General features: G+C 34.0%; 1 protein-coding gene across 1 annotated transcript in view; it reads right to left on the bottom strand.

Moving 5' to 3' along the window:
- Positions 1 to 23,161, bottom strand: part of apolpp (retinoid- and fatty-acid binding glycoprotein apolipophorin) — a 248,875-nt gene that overhangs the window by 144,780 nt on the left and 80,934 nt on the right. Inside the window, exons 17-19 of the mRNA XM_081759450.1 lie at positions 16,950 to 17,152; positions 11,525 to 11,671; positions 9,544 to 9,792 (exon numbers count right to left, since the gene is read on the bottom strand). Of these exons, the coding sequence (XP_081615576.1) occupies positions 9,544 to 9,792; positions 11,525 to 11,671; positions 16,950 to 17,152 (599 nt within the window). The remainder of the gene's footprint in view (positions 1 to 9,543; positions 9,793 to 11,524; positions 11,672 to 16,949; positions 17,153 to 23,161) is intronic.

The raw sequence follows: 23,161 nt of genomic DNA, 5'->3' as shown, positions 1-23,161 counted from the left end.
AAATATCTTACAAATGGTAAACTCAGTGCTTCGAATACTCCTTTATTAATATACAGTTCTACAAATATTTCCTAAAAACTCTAAGAGTTGTAATTTGGAAAAATGAAAGAAAAATGTTAGAAAATAATGGAAGAGAGAGAATATGGACATTCAAATAGACATTTTGTTGAGCCACTTGCCTCCCAGAAACAAAAGCATAAATTAACAAGTGAAATACAGTCGGCGAAACAAAACCCAGAAGTTCTCGGCATGCAAAGCTGTGGAACACAGTCTCCTTACCCATCGTTATTTCTTAGGCGATGGGCTACTTGCCCACCAAGATTTCTCAACCTGAAGTCGCAAAGAAATACATCGGGTCACGAAGGAAAATGAAAAAGAAAATGTAATTGGGACCTAGTAGCGGAAAAATATACGAGTATTTTAGAAGGTTATTTTGAATTTCCTTATTTTGATAGACATATTTATATTACCATACTTATTGTCAAATAAGGAAAGAATATTGAACAAAATTTTAAACAGACAAACACAATTAAAAAAAAAATGAAGGTAGTAAAAAATTGAATATTGATTGTTGTTGACTTAGAGTTTATCGTCTCTTTCAGTATCATGGCTATATGAGACGTGTCTCTACAGCTTAACATGGAATCCAAACCACATGAGAATAATTTAAAGAAAGGAAATGTGGAAATGAAGTTTTGTACTCTCCTACCGGGAATCGAACCTTGGAGTACGTGCACCAAAGGCATACCAGTCTAAGGGCTATTATTATTATTACATCAACCGGGTGGCCGATTCAGGGAGAAGAGGCGGGAAAACATATCCACGTATCAAACGATATTTATGTGTAATCTAGGATGTCTGTGAGATGTCATAGTATTTTGTTTCATGTTAACTCAATTTATCTCGCTCGTTTTCCATCCTCGAATCACACTAAATATCACTAAATAGGCTCCTAACTACTGTTTAATATTAAGAAAAGATAAAAATGCTAACGAAACAATCTGATCTTCAGTACGTATTTAGAAAACAACGACACTCGGGATTCGATCTCAGATCCTTCGATTTTAAAACTAAACACATTAACCATTGAATCAAATATCCCTTGTAAGCAAATCTGCTTTTGTTGTTATCACGTAGTGAATTAAAAGTTACACCTTATTTGGATAACTTTCGTTTTACAATTACATTTTTGACCGTTTATTTTAAGGTTTCATTTCAATCTTGCTCTCTTCATTGTTTGTCTTGTCTTGTCTTGTCTTTTTCACTATTATCAGTGTTCTATGGGCGCACCAGGTTTTTCGCCAGTATGTGCTATAAATGTGAAATAAATTCGTTATTCATTTTCCAAAAAGTATTTATAAACAACAAATTGCATAAATTTTCAATAAAGTAATATATTTCCCATTTTGACTTGCTGTTTCTATTGATCTATTTTCACTGTGAATGCAATGTTTATCAGGATTTCCTGTGTCGTAATTGATATCTGGATTAGTAAAAAGATGAATAAAAAGATTTTCTAGTATTCTTGTTGTTGTATATTGCTTCACTGTATTTCATATAATCCATTAGTAAATATTATGTAGTGGATTTTTTTTGTTAAATATTTATATCAGATTTTACGAAAAAATGTACTAGTGCTTTGATTGGTAGCCAGTTGTTAGTTGCCAATATGTATTTATAGGAGAAAGGTGCATATCCAAGATAAGAATATAATTGCTTCAATAGCTGGGGACATAGAAATTGAAACAATCCACACTCAAAAATAATATGATTAATAGTTCCTATTCCTTTATCACACCAACAATGATATGTGGGTTTTTTTCCTTATTTGAAATAATTTTAGAGGTGATAACGCTGTTCCAAAAATAAGGCGGTAGTAAATTATAATTTCTCGACGAGTCCATGTTTTAATATTTTGTTTCATTGAATTTTGAAGAGGAGTAGTAATTAACCAATAAAATTCACCAGGCAATGGTTGTTGTTTATCATACCATTTGTTTAACTCATCCTTATGATACTCTTTAATAAGATTAAAATAATTTCTGGATGATAATTTTATATGCGTTGGTTGTCCTTCTATACATGCTGTTTTCGCCGCATTATCTATAATATTACTATTTACTTCAATATTAACATGAGCCTTAATAAAAGTGAAATAAATTTTATAATTATTTTCAGTCATGTTAAGATATAAATATTTAATATTCAGGATGCTCCAGGTTGTAGAGTTGTTCCAGTGAATAGAGTTTAATGCTGTTAGCACACTTAACAAATCTGAGCAAATAACAGATTTTTCTATTTTATATTTTTTAATATATAATAATGCTTGCCGGATGGCAAATGCTTCTCCTTCAAATATTGTTGTATTGATGGGTAACTTATACTTAAGTGTTGTTGTTCTAGATGGAATATACGTATATTGCTGCTCCTACATTGATATTATTGTATTTTGATGCGTCTGTATAGATGAATGTAGCATCTTCATCAAATTTTTGTTTAAATTCTTTCCATAAATGTTGATAATTTTTTTCTTTTATATCTTCATTTGATACCGAGATATAAGTAGGTTTCATCACTGCTATTTGTGTCGTATTAACCTTATACTTCCAGACAAAGCATGGAAGAGATGGAACTTTATGTACCCTCTTGTTTAATATTTTAAAATTGAGATAAGCTTGGACTATCCATGGATAATTACGAGTGTAAGGAAGATTTCGTTTCTTAAGTAATATTTCTAACTGTTGAAGTTTGGTAATAATAGGTGATTTTGATTTACCAAATGCTTTTAATATAAATTTTGATGCCAACATAGAAAATAATATTGGTAATGGAGTATATTCTGATTCCTTTAATAAGGCCATTTTTGGGCAGAATGACGGTTGTGAAAATATTATTTTTGTTAAATTATAATTTGATTGTTCTAAACAGTTATAATATAAATCAGACTTGTTATAAAATATACTACCATATGAAATTTTCGAAATATATCCTTGATGTAGTATTGGTAATAACGTAAATGGATTGATTCCCCATCGCTTTGAGGATAGACATTTAATTAAACTTAAATATTTTATATGTTCTTTACTCAATGATTGTAGTTGTAATTTCCAATTTAATTTCCGTTAAAACAATTTAATTAACTTCATTGTTTGGATAAGACTCAAATAACATGAATGCTATTTGAAAGAAACAGTTGAAGAAAAAGTATGTGTAATCGAACTATTATACTATTATATAACCTATTATAGTTTTTAGAAAGTCATTTCTTTTTCTTTCTCTCTCTCTCTCTCTTTTTTTTCTTTTTTTTTATCGTTTCTCACTACTTACATTAAGCTAAGGGAAATTGTAGTAAAACATCGTATTACATACATTTTGTTGTTGTTGCTGTTTTATTTCACGTTACGGCATTAATACAACCATTTTCAAAATTTCTCGCAGAGGGAATTTTAAGCAGCATTGCCAAATTCAAACATGAATTTCATATCTTCAGAACAATTTGAGATATCAAATTGATGTAAGCTATCTACGTAATTGGATATAATACTTAATTAAGAAGCTTTTCGAAATATCCTTTTCGAAAAAGTCAATTTTTAATTCATTGTAACTTTATACCTTTTTATTCGAAAAATGATGATAGTATTCGACACTAAGATACGTTCGATGTGGATCGCCTCGTCGCTCTTAGTTGCGCTATAACTGTTCTAGAGACTTCCAAAATCTGAGTGTTTTAGGTATTGTAGCATCCTCAATTTGAGTTTGAGTTTGAGTTTTACGTCCTACGGTTATGCCGGTACATCCTCAATTTGTAACACTGAATAATTAATGTGATATTGTAAGTTTTGGTTTAAAATGTAGATTTAAAATGTGTAATGACCTAACGTAGTACAATTAGAAAAATGTAAATTTGTGTTAAGTTGGCAATACGGTTAATCCTATGATATTGCATAATATGTCAAAAAAAAAAAAAAAAAAAAGTCTCCCATCAATATTTGCATGCTGCAAAGTTTTCGGTACTTTTCTCGATCAGTTTAAAAGATACAAGGACGTATCAAGATAAATGATCCACCCTTATATATATATCACTTTGTTTCAAAGTATTTAGAAAATGTTAGACCATTATATAGTGAAATATTAGCCTAATATGGCATAATATTTATCAAAGAAAGTACAACTGTTGAATATTTAGTATTTACTTAGTGAGCGAGAAATGGTTCTCTAATAAAACATATTCTGAATGAAGGTGGTCCAACAGATCAATAGATGTTCAGACGTTTTGGATCAATAGATGTTTTCCAGAGCTTTCGGTTCATCTGCAAATTGTTTGCATACTAGCTACATCTGTTAGTGTCAGGTAAAAGATAGCCCAGCTAGCTATAACCATTAGCATGACTCTGAACTATTGGCAATTAGCGTGACTGACAGACAGGGATTTTTCGTTTATAGTAAGGATTAAGAATAAACATTTTCGCCTAGATGTGTATACAATCCATACTCTTAAATGTTTTGAAGTTTACATATTATCATTATTCATAGACTGATACTTTTTTTTTTTGTTTATTATAAGATTGTCCTCCAGCTTGGGGGTTTGGGTAAGGCTAACACCCTCATCCTGTAAAAAAAGGTACTTGTTCAGAAACATTCACAAAAGCCTCGGACAAGGACTGATAACTTGGCACGACATCAGCAAAAGAAAATGGACATGAGATTTGGAACATGGAATATTAGAAGTCTTTATAGGGCAGGCGCGTTAAAATCTGTAACGAGTGAGTTAGAGAAATACAGGATGGACTTAGTAGGAGTTCAGGAAGTTAGGTGGGAAGGAAATGGATCTGAGAATTCCGGAAATTTTACGTTCTTTTACGGGGAAGGAAATAAAAATCATCAGTTAGGAACAGGGTTTTTCGTTCACAAACGAATATTACCAGCAATTAAACGGGTTGAATTTGTTACTGACAGACTTTCTTTTATTACTCTTAAGGGACGGTGGTGTGATATTATTGTTTTAAATGTACATGCTCCAACTGAAGATAAGGGTGACGATATAAAAGATAGTTTTTACGAAGAAATGGAACGTATATTTGACCAACTCCCGCGATACCATATGAAGATTCTATTAGGGGATTTCAATGCGAAGGTAGGACGAGAGGATATTTTCAAACCGATTATAGGGAACGAAAGTTTGCATAAGGAAAGTAATGACAACGGTGTTAGACTCGTGAACTTTGCAACATCCAAAAACCTAATCGTGAAGAGTACAAAATTCCCACATCGCGACGTTCATAAATACACTTGGACATCACCAGACAGAAAAACACATAATCAAATTGATCACGTTTTAGTAGATAGAAGAAGACAATCTAGCATAATTGACGTCCGGTCGTTTAGAGGGGCTGATTGTGACACTGATCACTACCTGGTAGCAGCGATAATACGGGAGAGATTATCGTTGAATAAAGGTAATACTCAATGTCCGAAAACGGAGAGATTTAATTTAAAGAAATTAGAAGAGAGCCAGGTAAGAAAGGAATACCAGGTTGAAGTTTCGAATAGATTCTCGGTTTTAGAAGACTCGGAGTGCACTAGTGTTGAAGATACTTGGATTTAAATTAGAGATAGCATTAAAAGTTCAGCAATAGAAAAATTGGGATACGCGGAAATACGTAGGAACAAACCATGGTTCGACCAAGAATGCATTAAACTAGCAGAGAAGAGAAAACAGGCAAAATTACGGTGGCTACAAAATCCGAATGAAATAACTACACAAAATTTCGCAGATATCAGGCGGGAAACTTCCAAAACTTTTAGAACAAAGAAACGGGATTTTTTGAAAGCTAAAATTAAGGAACTTGAAGATAATAGTAAAAATAAAAATATTCGGGACATGTATAAGGGGATCAGCGAATTTAAGAAAGGCTATCAACCTCGTGTTTATATTTTAAAGAAACCTGACGGAACAGTTCTCACTGATACGGATAGCCTCTTAAATAGATGGAAAGATTTCTTTGACGATTTGCTGAACACGCAGCCAAAAACTAATGTGCGTGGAGAAAAGGAGATACACACCGCAGAACCGTATATTCCAGAACCCAATCGAATAGAAGTGGAAGCCGCTATAAAGAAATTAAAGAAACACAAATCTCCGGGTGTAGATGAAATTCCGGCTGAGTTAATTTTAGCTGGAGGCGAAAAATTGTGGAACAAGATACACAAACTCATTCTCCTTATCTGGAACAAGGAAGAATTGCCACAAGAGTGGAAAGAGTCAATCATTGTTCCAATTCACAAGAAAGGCGACAAAACTGACTGTAATAATTATCGAGGCGTTTCTCTTCTGTCAACATCCTATAAAATCCTTTCAAATATTCTGTTAGCAAGATTGATCTCATACGCAGATGAAATTATTGGAGATTATCAGTGCGGATTTAGACGAAATCGATCAACTACCGACCAAATATTTACCATTCGCCAAATACTCGAAAAGAAGTGGGAATACAATACCCCGGTACATCAACTATTTATTGATTTTAGAAAGGCTTACGACTCGGTTAGGAGAGAAACATTATACAACGTTCTTACAGAACTTGGAATACCGAGAAAGCTAATTAGATTAAGTAAGATATGTTTAAGTGAATCCCAAAGTAAAGTCCGGGTAGGAAAATTTTTGTAAACGAGCTTCCACGTCGAAAATGGCCTGAAACAAGGAGATGCGTTGTTACCATTATTATTTAACTTTGTGCTGGAATACGCCATAAGGAAAATCAAAGATAGCAACCAGGGCCTAGAGTTGAACGGCATTCACCAGGTTATAGCATATGCTGATGATGTAAATTTAATAGGGGATGATAGGAGAACAGTAGAAATAAATGCAGAGATCTTATTAAACGCTTGCAGGGACATGGGTTTAGAAGTAAATGCAGAGAAAACTAAATACAGGGAAGTGCGTCGGGACCGTAATACTGCAAATTGTGGAGGCGTTAAAATATTAAATAATACTTTTGATAAAGTGGATACTTTCAAGTATTTAGGATCAATATTAACAGACGAAAATCATATTCACGAAGAAATTAAATGTCGACTAAAAGCAGGGAATTCGTGTTACTATTCGGTTCAAAATCTCTTGTCGCGAATTCTGTCGAGGAATTTGAAGCTTAAAATATATAAAACGATAATCATGCCTGTTGTTCTGTATGGTTGCGAAACATGGTCGCTTACTCTGAGGGAAGAACATAGACTGAAAGTATTTGAGAACAGGATCCTGAGAAGAATATTCGGACCCAAGAGGAACGAGAATGGGGAATGGCGGAAGCTTCATAACGAGGAACTACATAGTTTATACGGTTTGCCCAACATTGTTAGGGTCGTCAAGTCTAGGAGGCTTAGGTGGGCAGGTCATGTAGCTAGAATGGAAGAAAGTAGAAACGCTTTCAAAGTCTTGACTGGTAGACCCATAGGAAAACGACCATTAGGAAGACCTAGGCGAAGATGGGAGGATAATATTAAGATGGATCTCGCAGAGATAGGAATACAAAGTAGAAACTGGATGCAATTAGCTAAGGATAGAAGTCAGTGGAGAGCTTTTGTGAACGCGGCACTGAACCTCCGGGTTCCATAGGCCATAGAGTTAGTTAGTTAGTTATGAACTGTAGTCTCCAGTGATCAAGAATCAGAATGTGCTTAGGAAATAGCTGAAAATGTTTAAGTGTCAGTGTGTCATAATTATTTTATATGTCACAGAAGATGGACTTAATGTGTAATATACCAGTTTGGATAAATCACAACCTACTTTTTGCGTAGCCTTCTTTGCCTACTCGAGGTTATGACAACTTTTGAGAATGTTCCGGTAGCTTTTCCACAGAATAAATATCTAGCTGGGTAGATTTAAGATGAACTACGATATTCGCAGCATTATATTTTGAAGCTACTTGTCAAATAATGATATTTATAAATATATACAGGCGTAACAGAATGCTAATTGTGAATGCTGTATACTAAAGAAATTAATGAATTTGTGAAATAAATGAAACGATGTAAAAAGGTCACGAATTTGTTAAGAAGGTTAATGAATACTTGTGAATGAACACGATGAAATAAGATTATATCGCAATGAAGTATGTTTATCTCAACATTAGTATTGTGTGGTGTTGTATTATTCGACTATTTACGTTCAGTAAATATATGTTATGATATCTAATCATAAAGTACATAAAATATAATAAAAGTTTCTCACATGATGAGATCTAATAAAGTTTGATATAGTTACTTGTTTCGATATTTCTAATGTTAAGCTAGGTGAAATACATCTTCCTATCTTCCTCGTGATAACCGTCTTTCTTTGTATTCCGGATTTGCAATCGAACAAATTCCAAAAGTTTCTTAACTGAATACAACTAATAGTGCCACAACTACTAGTACTACCAATGACGAGTTACAACTAATTATTTATATACCTATGGTTTCATATTTAATATTTGGAAATATAGTTATATGTTATATGCACAAGATAGAAACAAGTGGAGGACAGCGATCCAAAAGGTCGACCGGGAAGAAGAAGACTGGGAAAAAGCTTAGAAGAAGAAGAAGTTATATGTTACAGGTTTTCGGAGCAAGGATTAACTAATTCTTCGCTTTTGCTGTATCACGATCAGACAACATTTTGTTAGAAATTAGCCATAAAGATCAAGAATTCTCATTTGATAAATAACAGTAATATATAATTAACACAAATAAAAGAATTACATAAAACATTATTTTTACGATATCAACAGTAAGCGTTATTTTATGTGTAATATAAACTTTATATTAAAATTAGTTCATTTAGAGAGTAAAGAAACATTTCGGGAAAATAGATACAGTTTCCTTAGGTTTGTTGTGGTTTCCAAAAGCTTGAATCAAATTTACTAACAAGTTAGTAAGCTATAGTTAGGGGCGGATCCAGGACCGACTTCTGGGGGAAGGGGCGGTGGGTTGTCATACTGCTATTTAGAGCTACTTTTAAGAGCTTCAAACTCTGGGATGGGTTTTATTTACATGTACAAAATAAGAAAGTTTCCTCTTCTGGAGGGAAGGGGGCAATTGCCCCGATGGCCCCTCCCTGGATCCACCACTAGCTACAGTACTCCCTCTAGTCTACTGACTAGTATGCGCGCATTTGGTACACAGGGTCTGAGTTCCATTCTTGGAGGAAAATCTTTAAAATTTGAAATTTGAACGCATTACTGGTTGGGATTCAACTTCAAACTGTAAGTCTACAACTTATATTACCTCGGTACTGAAAGAACAATAAAATGATTTGTTAATAAAATACTTCTGTTCGTCATACGTGTTATCTACTTAGCGTATGAAATTTGGAATATTGTCTAATGAGATATTATAATGTCTATTATTTCAGATTTTCAATGTATGACCAATATCTCATATAATTAATACGTTTCAATTATTTTATTTTCATAAATGCTGAAGTGAAAATATTTAATAAGTTTTAAGAAATAAATTTTCTTATTTGTGTTAACATACCAGAATAATTCTCATTAATTATGTACTCACCTTCAAGTGCGTAATTCTCAGCTCCAGCTGGCCTTAAGTTCAGTTGAACTCGTTCTCCTTCTACATACTCTACTTCTCCTTGTACAAGCTCGCTGCTACCGTAAGGGGTTCTATATTCCAGAATAGGTATAAACGTTGTCTTTGTACCTCCTCTATTGATTTTAACACCAGCTCTTGCATAAAATTCTTCTCCGCTCAAATCCACTCTTGCAGTTATACTTCTTTCTTCATCTGTGTCAGTCAGAATACCTTTAGAGGAGGAGGGAAATTAAGTTTGAAACAAATTACCTCGTACAAGTTTCGTGTTGGTGTTTTAATTCAAGTAGAACTCCTTTTAATATTATCTACTAATATTAAAAGTAGCGGCATAAGCTTTATTTAGTTCACATTCGTTGTGCAAAGAATTTTAACTACTGTATTAAACTGTAAAAAGCCATTATTTAAATATTTGTTAATTCTTAAAAGCAAAATATTAATCTTAATTATATATAAACAATCTTTGGCATACTCTTTCGCTCTTTAATTTGGAACGAAAAACAAACATGTAAAACATAAAACTAAATATTTAAATATTCGGTGTTCTGAATTTAGGTTCGATCCAATGCCAAAACTGCGAATATGCTAAATTTGACTTTGAGTTATAAACATTTTAATATTCAACTTACCCCGAAAAATCAGTATATAGACTTAGGTACATGTTTTAGGAATTGACGATAACTTTTAATGTACTCATATTTCATAAATGGGACTTTGGTATTGGAATCTGTGTGCACCAAATAACATGAAACTGCACTTAGGTGAAAATAGCAAAGTTTGCACATTCGCGGTTTTGGCATTGGACCGATGACATATAAAATTTTAGTAAATCGGATTAAAAGAAAATATCATGACTTGATCTATTGCTCATTCGACTGAAATCATAATACCTTTTTTCATAGTTTTTGACGTTTATTTTGTAGCTTATTGGACAATATTTCTAAAATATAATAATGATTCAAAAGATACCATAATCTGGCATTTTTTCAATTTCCGGACTAGTTAAAATAAATTTTTAAATTTTTTAGCTAGCCACTAATGAAATTTGCAAATTAGAAAACTGTAATTGCTTATTGAAAACTAATTGATTTGTACTTTTTCTTGCAAACACCTTAAACATTCTCAAGATCTAAGTCTAAACTTAATGGAAAAACTCCTGCTTCTATTCTAAGTAATATTTAACCCTTTCAAATGTTCCAACTCTTTTTCACCTCTTTAACAAATTGAACTATTTTAGAAAAAATAGAAATATGATTATAATTTCAAGAATTACACTTTCAAGAATTATACTACAAAAATAGAATTATACTTTCAAGATCTTTCAGGATCAGTAATTATTAGAAAGATTTATCAAGAAAGAATTCAAGAGATAAGCAAACTATACTGTATTATAAAGGTCTAAATACGTAGAAAAGCCATAAATAAACTATTTTAAGAAAACACATTTTAAAATTTTAAATTACATTCTTGTAACTTTGATATCCTTATATAAACATGGTAAAGAACATCATTAGATGCAGTGGTAGAGCGTTCACCTCTGGTGCTAGGGGTCCCGGGTTCGATCCCAGGCCCCGCCAAGGGAACTTTGTGGTGGACAAACACCGTGTGCGTGGGTTTTCTCGGGGTTCTCCCGTTTCTTCCCACTTTCTTCATTCCACCATTTCATTCATTACTCATCATCACCGTCTCCTTTAGCCTAACCGGCATAACCGTGGGACGTAAAACTCAAAGATTTCATTTCATTTTTTCATTAGGTGCGTCGAAGTTGGTGAAATTATTGCTTTTATAACACAGAAAGTTAATATCAGTATTAAAAGATCTAAGCTAATAGTAACATTAACAAAACTCAACTTGGACTCTGTTATTTTGTTGCATTGACTAATAAGTAAAATAAAACATGTATAAGAGACAGTAGAAAAAATAAGTAGATGCATGGAAAACCTACCTTCTGCAGAGACAGACCCGAATGGAGATCTTAATGTTAGTTTTAGTTCTCTATTAGGTGATCTTTGACCTTCAATGGTAAGAGCCAATGATCTATCAATTTGTGAATTCGGTGTATCAAAGGATATTTCAAGACTACGTCGAGGTCCTGAAATGAAAGTACAAGCATTACATAAGTTTATGATACTTTTTTGTAGCCTAACTGCTCATTTCAGCATCAAGACTATACGAGTAAAGATAATTAGTATAAGGAAACAAGTGTCATTATTAAAAGCTACTATTGAAACATATATACAGTTTTCAGAAAAATAATATACTAAAGAGATAAGTGTTCTTCGGCATTAATTCAGATTGAATTGACAAATTTGAGTATTGCGTTCTTTGTCATAGAGAGAACATAAACTACAATAATTTACCAAAAACTGCGCTCAAATTGGTCCACTTTCTCCCATGTTATTCAATAAAGAATTAGTTATATATATATATATATATATATATATATATATATATATATATATATATATATATATATGTGCAACTATACATTTGAGCTTTAATGTGATAATCTGGAATTGCCTATAAAGAAGTAGGTTTCGTTTCACATCGTGAAACTCCAGTAGACTTCCAAACTATGCGAATTCAATATTGAAACTGGAAGTAGTGGATTATAACTTCCGAGTGCAAAAGAGGGATAATGTAAGGATAGAACCTGTCATCGGACGCTTAATCAATATCTAAAACAGTTTCTCGCTTCTCTTACAATTATTACTATCTAGGAATAAATATTGAAAGCGGAAGTAATACTGATTCTAGCAACTTTCTGCTTTAGTAGAAGAACAAGACTGAGATAAAACCTATTTTTGAAATTTGGAATCCATACCTAAAACAATTTGTCGCTTCGTATTAGCGTTATCGCTCTATGGGAATCAATATTAGAATCGTAAGTGGTAGTTGATTTCTACCACTTTTGGTTCCAATAAAGGAATAAAGTCAGGAATGAAATCTATTCTTGTGGTACTGAATTCATTCATTTAAAAAAGTGTTTCTCGCTGTTTGATATTGTTTCTCACTTTGGTGACCAATATTAAAACAGAAAACGATATATTTCAACCACCGTTGATAGTTTGTATAGAAACAGAAAAATCGAGATTAAAGTTTTTCTATGGATGTTCAATACATATCAAAAAGCCACTTTTCATTATATCTTGCAATTTTTGCTGTATGGAAATCACTAGTGAAACTAGAAGTAGTAGTAAATTTATAGAGTTTATATATAAACTCTTCCGGTTACAGCACAGTGTATACCCCAGACCTTGAATCAATTCCGAAAACAAGCAACCCACAACAGGATTTTGTTCTGTGGTAATTATCATTGAAACTGGAAACGGCTGATTTCTACCACTTCCGGTCTAAAGAGAGGGTTAATAAAAGAGGTGGAACCTCTCTTGGGGCAGTAAATGGATTTCAAAAGACTGCTTCTTACTATCTCTATGCTTATAATGCACTGGGGTCCAAAAAGATAGCATAATTAAGAAAAATGGGAAAACGTGGGAACACACAATGGGAACAGCGGCATATAGCCGTCATAGAACAGTGCGATCAGGACTGGCCTTGCCAAACAGGAGAAAGCGTGCTGAAGGTCATACAAGGGCTGCTGGAGGGAAGGAAGAGAAATGTCCGAAGAAGAACTGATAACAGCACACCACACCACAGTCGATTGCTGAGTCGTGTGCGAAGCAGACGTGTTGGCAATAGTGTTAGTGCATCGTAAAGGCTTCAACATGTCACGAGGAAAACACATTACACCTTTTCTTGCGGGGCAGGATAATCGGGCGGCTGGAAGCTGGGCAAACACAAACGGAGGTGTCCAGAACACTGCATGTATCACAAAGTGTGATCTTACGGCTGTGGCACAGATTTCAAACTACCGGCAACATCGCACGTTCACCAATTCCGGGTCGCTCAAGAGTCACAACTCCTCGACAGGACCGGTATCTGTCGGTAAGAGCACGTCGGACTCGGTCGGTGTCAGCACAGCAACTGTCATCAGAGCTTGCAGCTGCTACAGGAGCACGTGTTTCAAGACAAATGGTGTACCGACGACTGCATGAGATTGTTTTTTACGCAAGACGCCCCGTCATGTGTGTGTCTCTCTCTCGTGTGTAGCGCAGAGCCCGCTTGAGGTGGAGCCAAGAACACAGGCAGTGGAACAGTAGGGTCACGTTCTGTTCTCGGATGAGTCGCGATTCAGCTTGCAGTCAGATTCTCGACGGACACTGATGTGGAGAGAACAGGGGACGCGCTACAACCCACAGAACATCATTGAAAGGGACCAATTTGGTGGTGGGGATGTGATGGTTTGGGCGGGCATTATGCTGAATGGCCGTACTGACCTACACGTCTTTTAGGGCGGTACTTTGACTGGCCAGAGGTACCGTGATGAGATGCTGGAACTGTATGTGAGACTGTTTCGGGATGCAGTTGGACCATCATTCATATTCATGGATGATTTTTTGGAGGAGGAGGAGGAGGAGGAAGATATTCGACGCATGCCGTGGTCTGCACGGTCCCCAGACATGAATTCAATAGAATATATTTGGGATGCATTGGGAAGGCGGATTGCAGCCCGACAGCCCCCACCACGAACGATTCCGGACCTGTGCACTACCCTTCTGGCGAAGTGGCCAAGGATACCGATGGACCTCATCAACGACGGAACGGATCGGAAGCATGGAACGACGTTGTGTAGCCTATGTAGCCGCGCGGGGTGACCACACACCTTACTGATGCTCTTGATCTACCACAAACTCATTTGTCTTCTCGCCACACACATTGGGTCATTTTCAACTATGGTGAGTTTTGTCAAATAAAGGTGTTGGGACTGTGTGTTGTGCGTTTTCTTCTTCCCTTCACACTTTTTTTCACTCAGGTGTCCACGTTTTGGATGCCTACGATCAGTCAGGTATGTTTGGTCCATGTGGAATAGGATTTTGCTATCTTTTTGGTTGTGAACTAGGATTATGATATCTTTTTGGATACCAGTGTATATAGTGATTAGTTTTAGTAGAGAGATACGGGCGAACATGGTACGTTTTCTTGAGATTCAAAATCGATTCCAGAATACTGCTTTCTACCATTATCATTTTTGTTTAATGACGAAAACGAAAAAACCGGAAATGGTTACCTTGCACCATTTCCGATTTGAATAGAAGGTTAATGGATGAGATGAAACCTATTCTTGAGACGTTGAAAAAATTCCGAAAAATCGCTTCTCAATATTTTTTTCTGTTTTTGGTCTAACATCTGTCCACACTTAGACGGACATAGCCGTTCTGTAAGACTTATGATACTTATGTATAATATAGTGTGAAAGTCTAATAATGTGAAAAAGAAAATGTAAAAATGAAGTAAAAAAAATAAATAAATGATCGTCGTTAAGTACGTATTTAATTTTTATGTTAAGAGCCATCATACCTTGGAGAGAATCACCGCAGAAAAAGTCAACTTCTAACAGAAGTTTAAAGTGTTTACATTGACAACAATAAAACGGAGGAAACTTTTCACAAAATTTAAAATAGTAATTGCATATTCAACCTGCATGTCAGATGATTCTGCGGTTAATATATTGATGCTCATTATATTCTATAAATTCTGTGAAAACAATTAGTAAATTTGCATAGGATTTTACTTTAAACATTTCCAAAATTTAAAGATACCATTAGCATCATAAATTAATTTTGTTGTTCTCTGATAGACATTTGGACATATATGTCTTTAACGTAACACTTTGTAGAGTTTTAAGCTTATATATGTTATTAATAAATCATATCTGAACCTCGTGTTAACAAGTTACCTTTTTATGCTGGAGTTCTCTGGGTCTTAATGAAAATTTCTTTCTATACAAGATTCGAAAATAACACAGGTGGGGTGGTGTAACAACTGTATATTTATTTTACCTTACTTCTTACATTTTTATTACTTTCCCTCTGAAAATCTGTTCTGGTTTTTGAGATCAATCTATAAATTTCAAAAATACTAACTTAAGAAACTTTCAAAGTTTGCATTTTTGCATAGCCATGACATATTTGAAGATTAAGTTGTTAACATTAGGGATTGTTCTTAAATTCTATACTTATTATCATTATATTGCACTCACACATAGAAGATGGCATAATTGTCATGAAACTAAACAGAAATTTTACAAGAAAGTAACGAACAATCGCCTTGAATAAACTAGGTATGTCCATGGTAACTCACGTTACGTAATGACGTACATTTTGAAGAATACTAACCACAAATAAACTTAAAAGCTCCGCTTTTTTTTTTAAAAAAAAAAAGGAAAGCTGTCATATTTATACAGATAAGTACCAAATATCGTCATTTTATATGATACAGCAAACCTAGGAGAAAAGAAAATACTATAGTAACTGACGTTACAAATTTTTTTCCTACATTCAGAACCTGTGATTTTTCAGTACATTTTCTTTTGTGCTGGCATAGCTATGTGCATGAAATTACTATGTAAGGTAGGGACACACATAATTTAATTATGGCAAAAATATTAAATTTTTATTTACATTTTATGATTATTTATTTCAGTTGAATATGCACAGAGTCGGGTAACTCACGTTACGGTAACTCACGTTACATTTGTCAACGATCTTTCATTATTAAGTATAAGCAACATACATTTATAATAACTTGAAATAAGCACAGTTTATTTAAGTTGAACATTGAACTTTACTTTAAGAAAAGGTTTCATCAGTTATATGAAATTTTATTTGGGATACCGACAGAAAAAAAAAGACCTATGTAATAATAAATAAAGCTTGTATAGCATAATCAACATTAAAACTTAGTAGATTAAAGGTAACCTACGGAAAACATAAGAAAATAGTAATTCTCTGAAAAAATAATTAATGATGCCAGCCACGTACAACTATATTTTTGGTGGCTCAGTGGTAGAGCGTTCACCTCTGGTACTTAGGGTCCCAGGTTCGATCCCAGCCCCCGCCAAGTGAACTTTGTGGTGGACAAACACCGTGCTCGTGGGTTTTCTCGGGGTTCTCCCGTTTCCTCCCACTTTCTTCATTGCACCATTTCACTTATCTTTCATAATCACCGTCTCCTTTAGCCTAACCGGCATAACTGTGGGACGTAAAACTCAAAGATTTCATTTTCATTTCAACTATATTTTTATCAAAAGAACAACTTGACTAAAAATTATAACTATATTTCTTTCATGAATTTTTGTTCCTGTTCCGTGGACATGCCCAACTGCGTTTTAAATAAAATGTACATTGAAGTTTAAGTCTGATTTTATTTTAAGTTTTAAGAATAAAAGACACACATTAACATGTTTAAGGCACCATACATGACGTATTGAAAGTTTAGGAGTGTTGGATTAATTTGAAATATCTTATTACCTTGATTGTTGTACTGGGCACGGAAATGGTATCCACTGAGAGATTGATCTTCCTTTTCTAAACGAAGAACAACTCTGCTTGGGCCATCGAATGGGAAGTAGGCTGTGTCTCTTGAGAAACCTCCAAATGGGAAACCAATTTCTCCACACACAGTAAGTCCAGTTATTGGTGACAGTTGATCGAAGCAACCAGAGTAGTCTTTTCTGTTAAAAAAAAGTTTTGGAGTTACATATTTTATTAAATTTAAGTCAATTTTCTATAGTAAAATTGTATCATCTTTTCTTCTAGAAATATTTTCTATAAAATTACTTGTTTCTCTATGTAGTCTTTGTTGTAATTACAGTGCAATGTTAGGAAGTTCTATATTTAAGATTCATAAAACGAGTTTCATATGCTAACGTACTGATGGGTTTCACTTTACTGTATAAATGATTCACCATTAATCTCATTAATCTTTTTTAATTTTATGAATGCAATGTTAATCACACACACACACACACACACACATATATATATATATATATATATATATATATATATATATATATCAAAGTTGATTTAAGTTTGATAAAATAATCACATCAAATAATCGTTTCAAAGATAATTAATTTGAGAATTATGTAAAGTTCTGAAAATTTTGTCAACAAGCACTACGTTCATAAATTATATATATATATTGGGTATTTTACAAATTTTTGTTATAGAGTCACATTTGAGAGACGACTCTAGTCACAAAAATAAATAAATTAATTAAAAAAATGAAATAAATAATAAAACTTATAAGGAAGAAAGTTGAAATTAGCATTTCTTCTATTATATGGGCTACTCAGTCTATGGAAAATCAACTTTGGGACCTTATAGCACAAAAACTATTTACTTCACAGAGATTAGTATAGAAACTTTTACAGCAAGTTACATTTGAACTATTCAATATTGTTGAATTATTCAATTTGTCTAATTAAATACGTTAAAAATGCTATACAAGAACTATTTCATAGAATTGTATTTCATAGAATTGTAGAATTATATATTTTCTATGAAACATTTTCTTAGTAGTAGGTTGGAGTCCTAAATTTGGTATCATAGATTGGTTTACGTAGATTTTTGCTAAAATTTATCATATCGTTTCCTGCAAAACGAATAATTTTACTGATTTATGTGGTCTCAAAGTTGATTTTCCATATATTGCAAAGCTCATAATTCAGAAAAAAGCTGATATAGACTTTTTCTTTGGATATTTTGGCTTGTTATTGTGGGTAGAATCACATTCCAAAGTTGTAACATGAATTGTGAATGTGTTATTATTATTATTATTATTATTATTTTAAAACAAGAAAATATCTTCTTAAAGTTTGTCAAGAATTATATACTATCTTCGAGATCTCAATCTAAGTGCACATAGTAAAAAAGTCTTGCATTACTTCTATAAGTCTCATTAGTCATTAGCATTTTCTCCATTGGATACGTATGATGAACTGATAAAAGTGTTCCTTAAACTGTCTCTAAATACAAAAAAAAAAAAAAAAAAAAAACCTACACCTAGTGCCATGTTTCAGAAACAAATCAAAATCAAAAGATAGGTAACTAGTGAGTTAAGGTAACGTCAGCAAAGACAGTATAGTTTTATGAACGTCACATGCTTATTATGCTATGCTGAGTAAATTAATTTTGACATTTGATCGTGTTAACGTAACTGTTTTATGCGGAAAACGACTGTCAACGAAAGAAATAGTCAGGCACATTAAAAGAATCTGGTGTGAGATAATGTTATCACAGAAATACAATAACTTCGATGGTTTGTCTCGTATGTGCCATTCATGGGCTTCAAGTTTAGCCAATGACTCCTTTCTGAGACTGTATGGTGGAAGGAATCAGGAAAATACCCCTTTATTTTTCCTAGTTTGCTGACATCAGAAAGAGAACGTATGTATAATAGTCCCTCGCAGCTGAAAGTATAGTTCCAGAGGTTCTCTTGGGAAAGACTATTGGATAAGAGAGTAACCTGTGGGAAAGATCGCTGGAGAAAGAAAGACGAACAAGAACAAGAGGTTTAAGTTAGGGACATGAAACGTCGTATCATGTTACAGGAAGGGCAATTAGAAAATCTTAAAGAAGGAATGAAACTAAAGAATCTATACTTGAAGAAGTTTGTAAAGTCATCTGGAAAGGTAATGCAGAATTCAGGAGCTAAGAATATAGAATGTTTTACTCACGTAATGAAAAGGGTGGTCGTAATGGTGTGGAATAATTCTGAAAGCTACGAAATATAGCGTCTGAAGCAAATAATTAACCACTTACAGAGCCGAATCAAAACACTCAGATGCCCAAGACTACCTAGGTATATTTCAGGACCATCCTCCCCCCAAAGAAAATGTAATTCTTTTGATGTAAATTACAATCACCAAATTGTCATTGACAGTGGATTCAGTATTAATTCGCGGCTACACAAAATATCATTGTTAAATGCACGTTTATACAGCAGAATCACTCTAAAAGAAAAAGTGTATTATAATATGTAATACCTAAATGCTCAAACATGAAATTTCTTGTACAGTAAATCAATTTATTCTGAAATATCTAAGGTGGGAAAGAGAGAGAGAGAGTCAAATATTTGCCCTAGCCTTCAGCCTATACAGCACAGGCACTAATTCGGGTCTGACAATTATCATCAGCAATAATGTTCGCCATATGGCTGACCAGAATAATATTCGTGTCACTTTTCTAAAGTTCTCATGAAATTTGCGAACAAATAAAGGAAGTACTAAACTCCCTTTCGCTACAGTTCATAAAGATCTATAGTCAGTTAAATGGCACTTGTTCTATTGGATGATGTATGATCAGCCGCAGGCGCCAGTATTCTGACTTGCTGGACCGGAGTTTGATACCTTTTAATTTAGATAGCTCCCAACTAAATTAATACTATTCTATCAGGCCTTGTTTCCATTTTGTACTAATACACAATAACACACTGAGCAAGGCTATGTGATAATATGTAAAAAAAAAAAAAATAAAAATAAAAAAAATAAATAAATAAAAAAAACATTAATACATCGGGTACTTTCAGTATTTCCACTGGAAGTAAGAGACCATGCATACTGAAGTCGTGCACGTTAACAATTCGGCTAAGTGGAAACTATATATGTAAACTTCCATTTTCTTGTTTAATGCTTTCTATTGTAGTTGGTAAATTTTGATACATGTGCCACAGAGAAAGAGACCCAAAAGTTGGAAAATACTGCATAAAATAGCTACTTGCTCACCAAATTTTGTTCAGATCTGGCCATTAGTTACTAAGATATAAAGTACTACATGCAAACCGAGCCAAGCCAAGACTGACCCTGGCAGAGATCGGGTATCAATTATAGCGATTTTTATGCTATAGATAATGGGCTACTTGAACATCAAATTTCCTTCTGATTCGCCAATAGTTACCACGAAACAAAGTAGGCCTACCAATATGAGTCGAACTTGTTCCTGGCCGAGCTTGGCCACCAATTATAGCGATCTCTATTCTTTAGACGACGGGTTTCTTGCCTCCAAATTTGGCTTAGACCTTGCTAGTAGTTACCGAAAATTAAACATAGAAAGCGAACCGAGCCGAGCTTGTCCTGGCATGCCGAGCTCCGTCATTAATTATAGCGAACTTTATTCCTTTGAAAATGGACTACTTGCCCACCAAATTTGGTTTAGATTCGACCAGTAGTTACTGAGAAATAAAGTGCCACATACACACACTTGAACCTGGAATGAAACTATAAGCTCACGTATGTTCATACCGGAGCTAAAAAAGAAATAGATAAAGTCATACTATCTGGATCATAAATGGAACATACTGCATGCAAGCAGAATCCACTATCAATATCACTTCACCAAGGGAGTGGAGAGGCTTGAGCTGAGTTAGCTCTCTCCCCCTACACCACTGTCTAGTAGTGATACAGACATATGCACAGTCCACTTAGCATACGATTGTAGAAGTAGAAAAATATTATGAGAAAATAAAAGATATTATAGACAGGGAGTAGAGGGAGAGAGTAGACAGAGTGTAATTGTAATGAGAAATTTTAATGCAGCTGGGGGAGAAGTACAGGAAGGAGTGTGGTAGATAAATATGGTTTAGGGAAAAGAAATGACAGGGGAGAACGATTGATCAATTTCTTTAGACAGAGGTTTAATAAGCACAAGATGAGAAGATTTACATGGGAATTCTCAATAGACGGCCGAAGATATCACTATATTATGATTTTGGAGAAGTGTTGAAGTAGGTTGAAGACCCTTTTCAGATCCGACATTTTCTCTGATCATAATCTTGTGCTGGCCGAAGTGAATATTTTAGTGAAAAACGTAGCCAGAAGAAAAGTAGGCGACAAGAAGTTGAATACTGAATCGTTAAAAGAAACGAGGAAGTGAGAAATCTTTTCGTAGAAAACTTCGAAGAAGAGTATTCAAACGAGGAAAGGTAAAGTGGAGGTAACAACAGGCGGTTAGAGCATATAAAAACTTAACACACAGTAGACTGCAGGTGTACCAGGTTACCACGAAGAAACCATGCTTTACGGGAGAGATGTTGTAGGAAATGTGGGAAAAGATGGTTTGGAAACAGGCTAATACAGAAGAGGGCAGAAACATGTACACGAAGTTAAACAACGAGTTACAAAGGGAAGCAGACAAAACAAGGGAAAAGTTTAACAGAAAGACAAAAAGGCGAGGCTGTAGAAAAATTAGAAAGAGTTCGAAAATGTGAGGAAATTTACAAAGAGGTGAAATCTATAGAACTTCGGAGGAAACAAAAGGTATTACGATGGCAGTAGAAAATAAGAATGGAAAGGTACTTAAGAAAGGTGAGCAAAGTTTCAGCAAGATGGAAGGAGTATGATGAGGACATGTATGAGAGTAAGGATAGACCTCGTGGCCAAGATGATGAAGTGGAAGTGGAAGTACGCGAAGATGATTAAAGGGTTGAATATTCTTCAAGATAAGTTTGAAAAAAATTGTATCTAAGATTTGGAATGAAAAGACAATCGGTATAGTAGATAATATACCAATTGAACTTATTAAGAATATGGAAGACAAGGGCAAGAAAGAATTGTTTCGACTCTGCAATGAAATATATTAAACTTGAAAGTAATCAAAAGATTTCCTCAAAAAATCATAATATCGTTGGCTAAGAAATCGAACACAGAAAGATATATGAACTACATAACTATTAGTCATATCACATGCAGGAAAGTTATGGTTCGAATACTGAACAGAAAATTGTATGAAAGAACAACAATTAGTTAAGGAGGAACAGTTCGGCTTTAAGAAAGGTAAGGACACAAAGGATACAATTGGCTCAATTGTAATCGGTGAAAGGTTTATAGATAATGGGAAAGAGGTGTATGTTGTGTTTATTTATCTCGAAAAAGCTTTCGACTGATTGAACTGTGAATTGTTGATGTGAGTTGTAAAAAAGGCTGAATTGGAATGGAAAGATCGAAAAATCATAAACTTATATATGTATCAACAAATAAGTATTGGAACAGGGAACGAAATGACAGAGGAGAGTACAATTAGAAGGGAAGTTCGACAGGGATGTGTTCTCTCGCCAACGTTATTTAATACCTATTTAGATGGGATAGTGAAAAAGAGCCCAAATAATGAAGACAGTATCTCTGTAAGAGGTAGAATAATTAGGTATATACGGTTTGTAGATGATATGGAGTTTTTCGTGAAATCTGGAAAGAATATCAAAATTAAGAAAGAGCTGTTAAGAATATGGGATGAAAATACATGTTAGAAAGACAAAAGCCATGGTGATTGGAACGAAGCAGTCGCTGTTAAATATAAAATCAGGAAGAAAGAAAATAGAACGGATGAAAACTTATCGATACCTGGGTAGTATTATTAGTGATGACATGAAGTGCGAACATGAAGTACAAGCAAGAATAAGAATGACAAAAGAAGTCTATTTTTCTTCCTCATCGTCCATCCTTTAAAGTAAAGAAAAGATGATTTTGTGGGTCCTTGAGTAAAGAGTTGAAAAAAAGACTTATAAAATGTTTCGTGTGGAGTATTGTATTGCCCCATATGGGGCATAAACATGAACATTACGCAAAACAATGAAGAAAAAGAAGATTAGAAAACTTAGAAATGTGGGTATCGAGAAGAATAGAGGGAATTAGCTGGATCGGACAAAAAACAAATGAGAAAGAACAAATGAGGAATTGTATCAT

The sequence above is a fragment of the Thermobia domestica genome, chromosome 5, assembly GCF_964235325.1.
Source record: "Thermobia domestica chromosome 5, izTheDome1.hap1.1, whole genome shotgun sequence".
NCBI lineage: Eukaryota > Metazoa > Arthropoda > Insecta > Zygentoma > Lepismatidae > Thermobia > Thermobia domestica.
The sequence above is the reverse complement of the archived record's forward strand: the minus strand, read 5'-3'. Positions and strand labels throughout refer to the sequence as shown.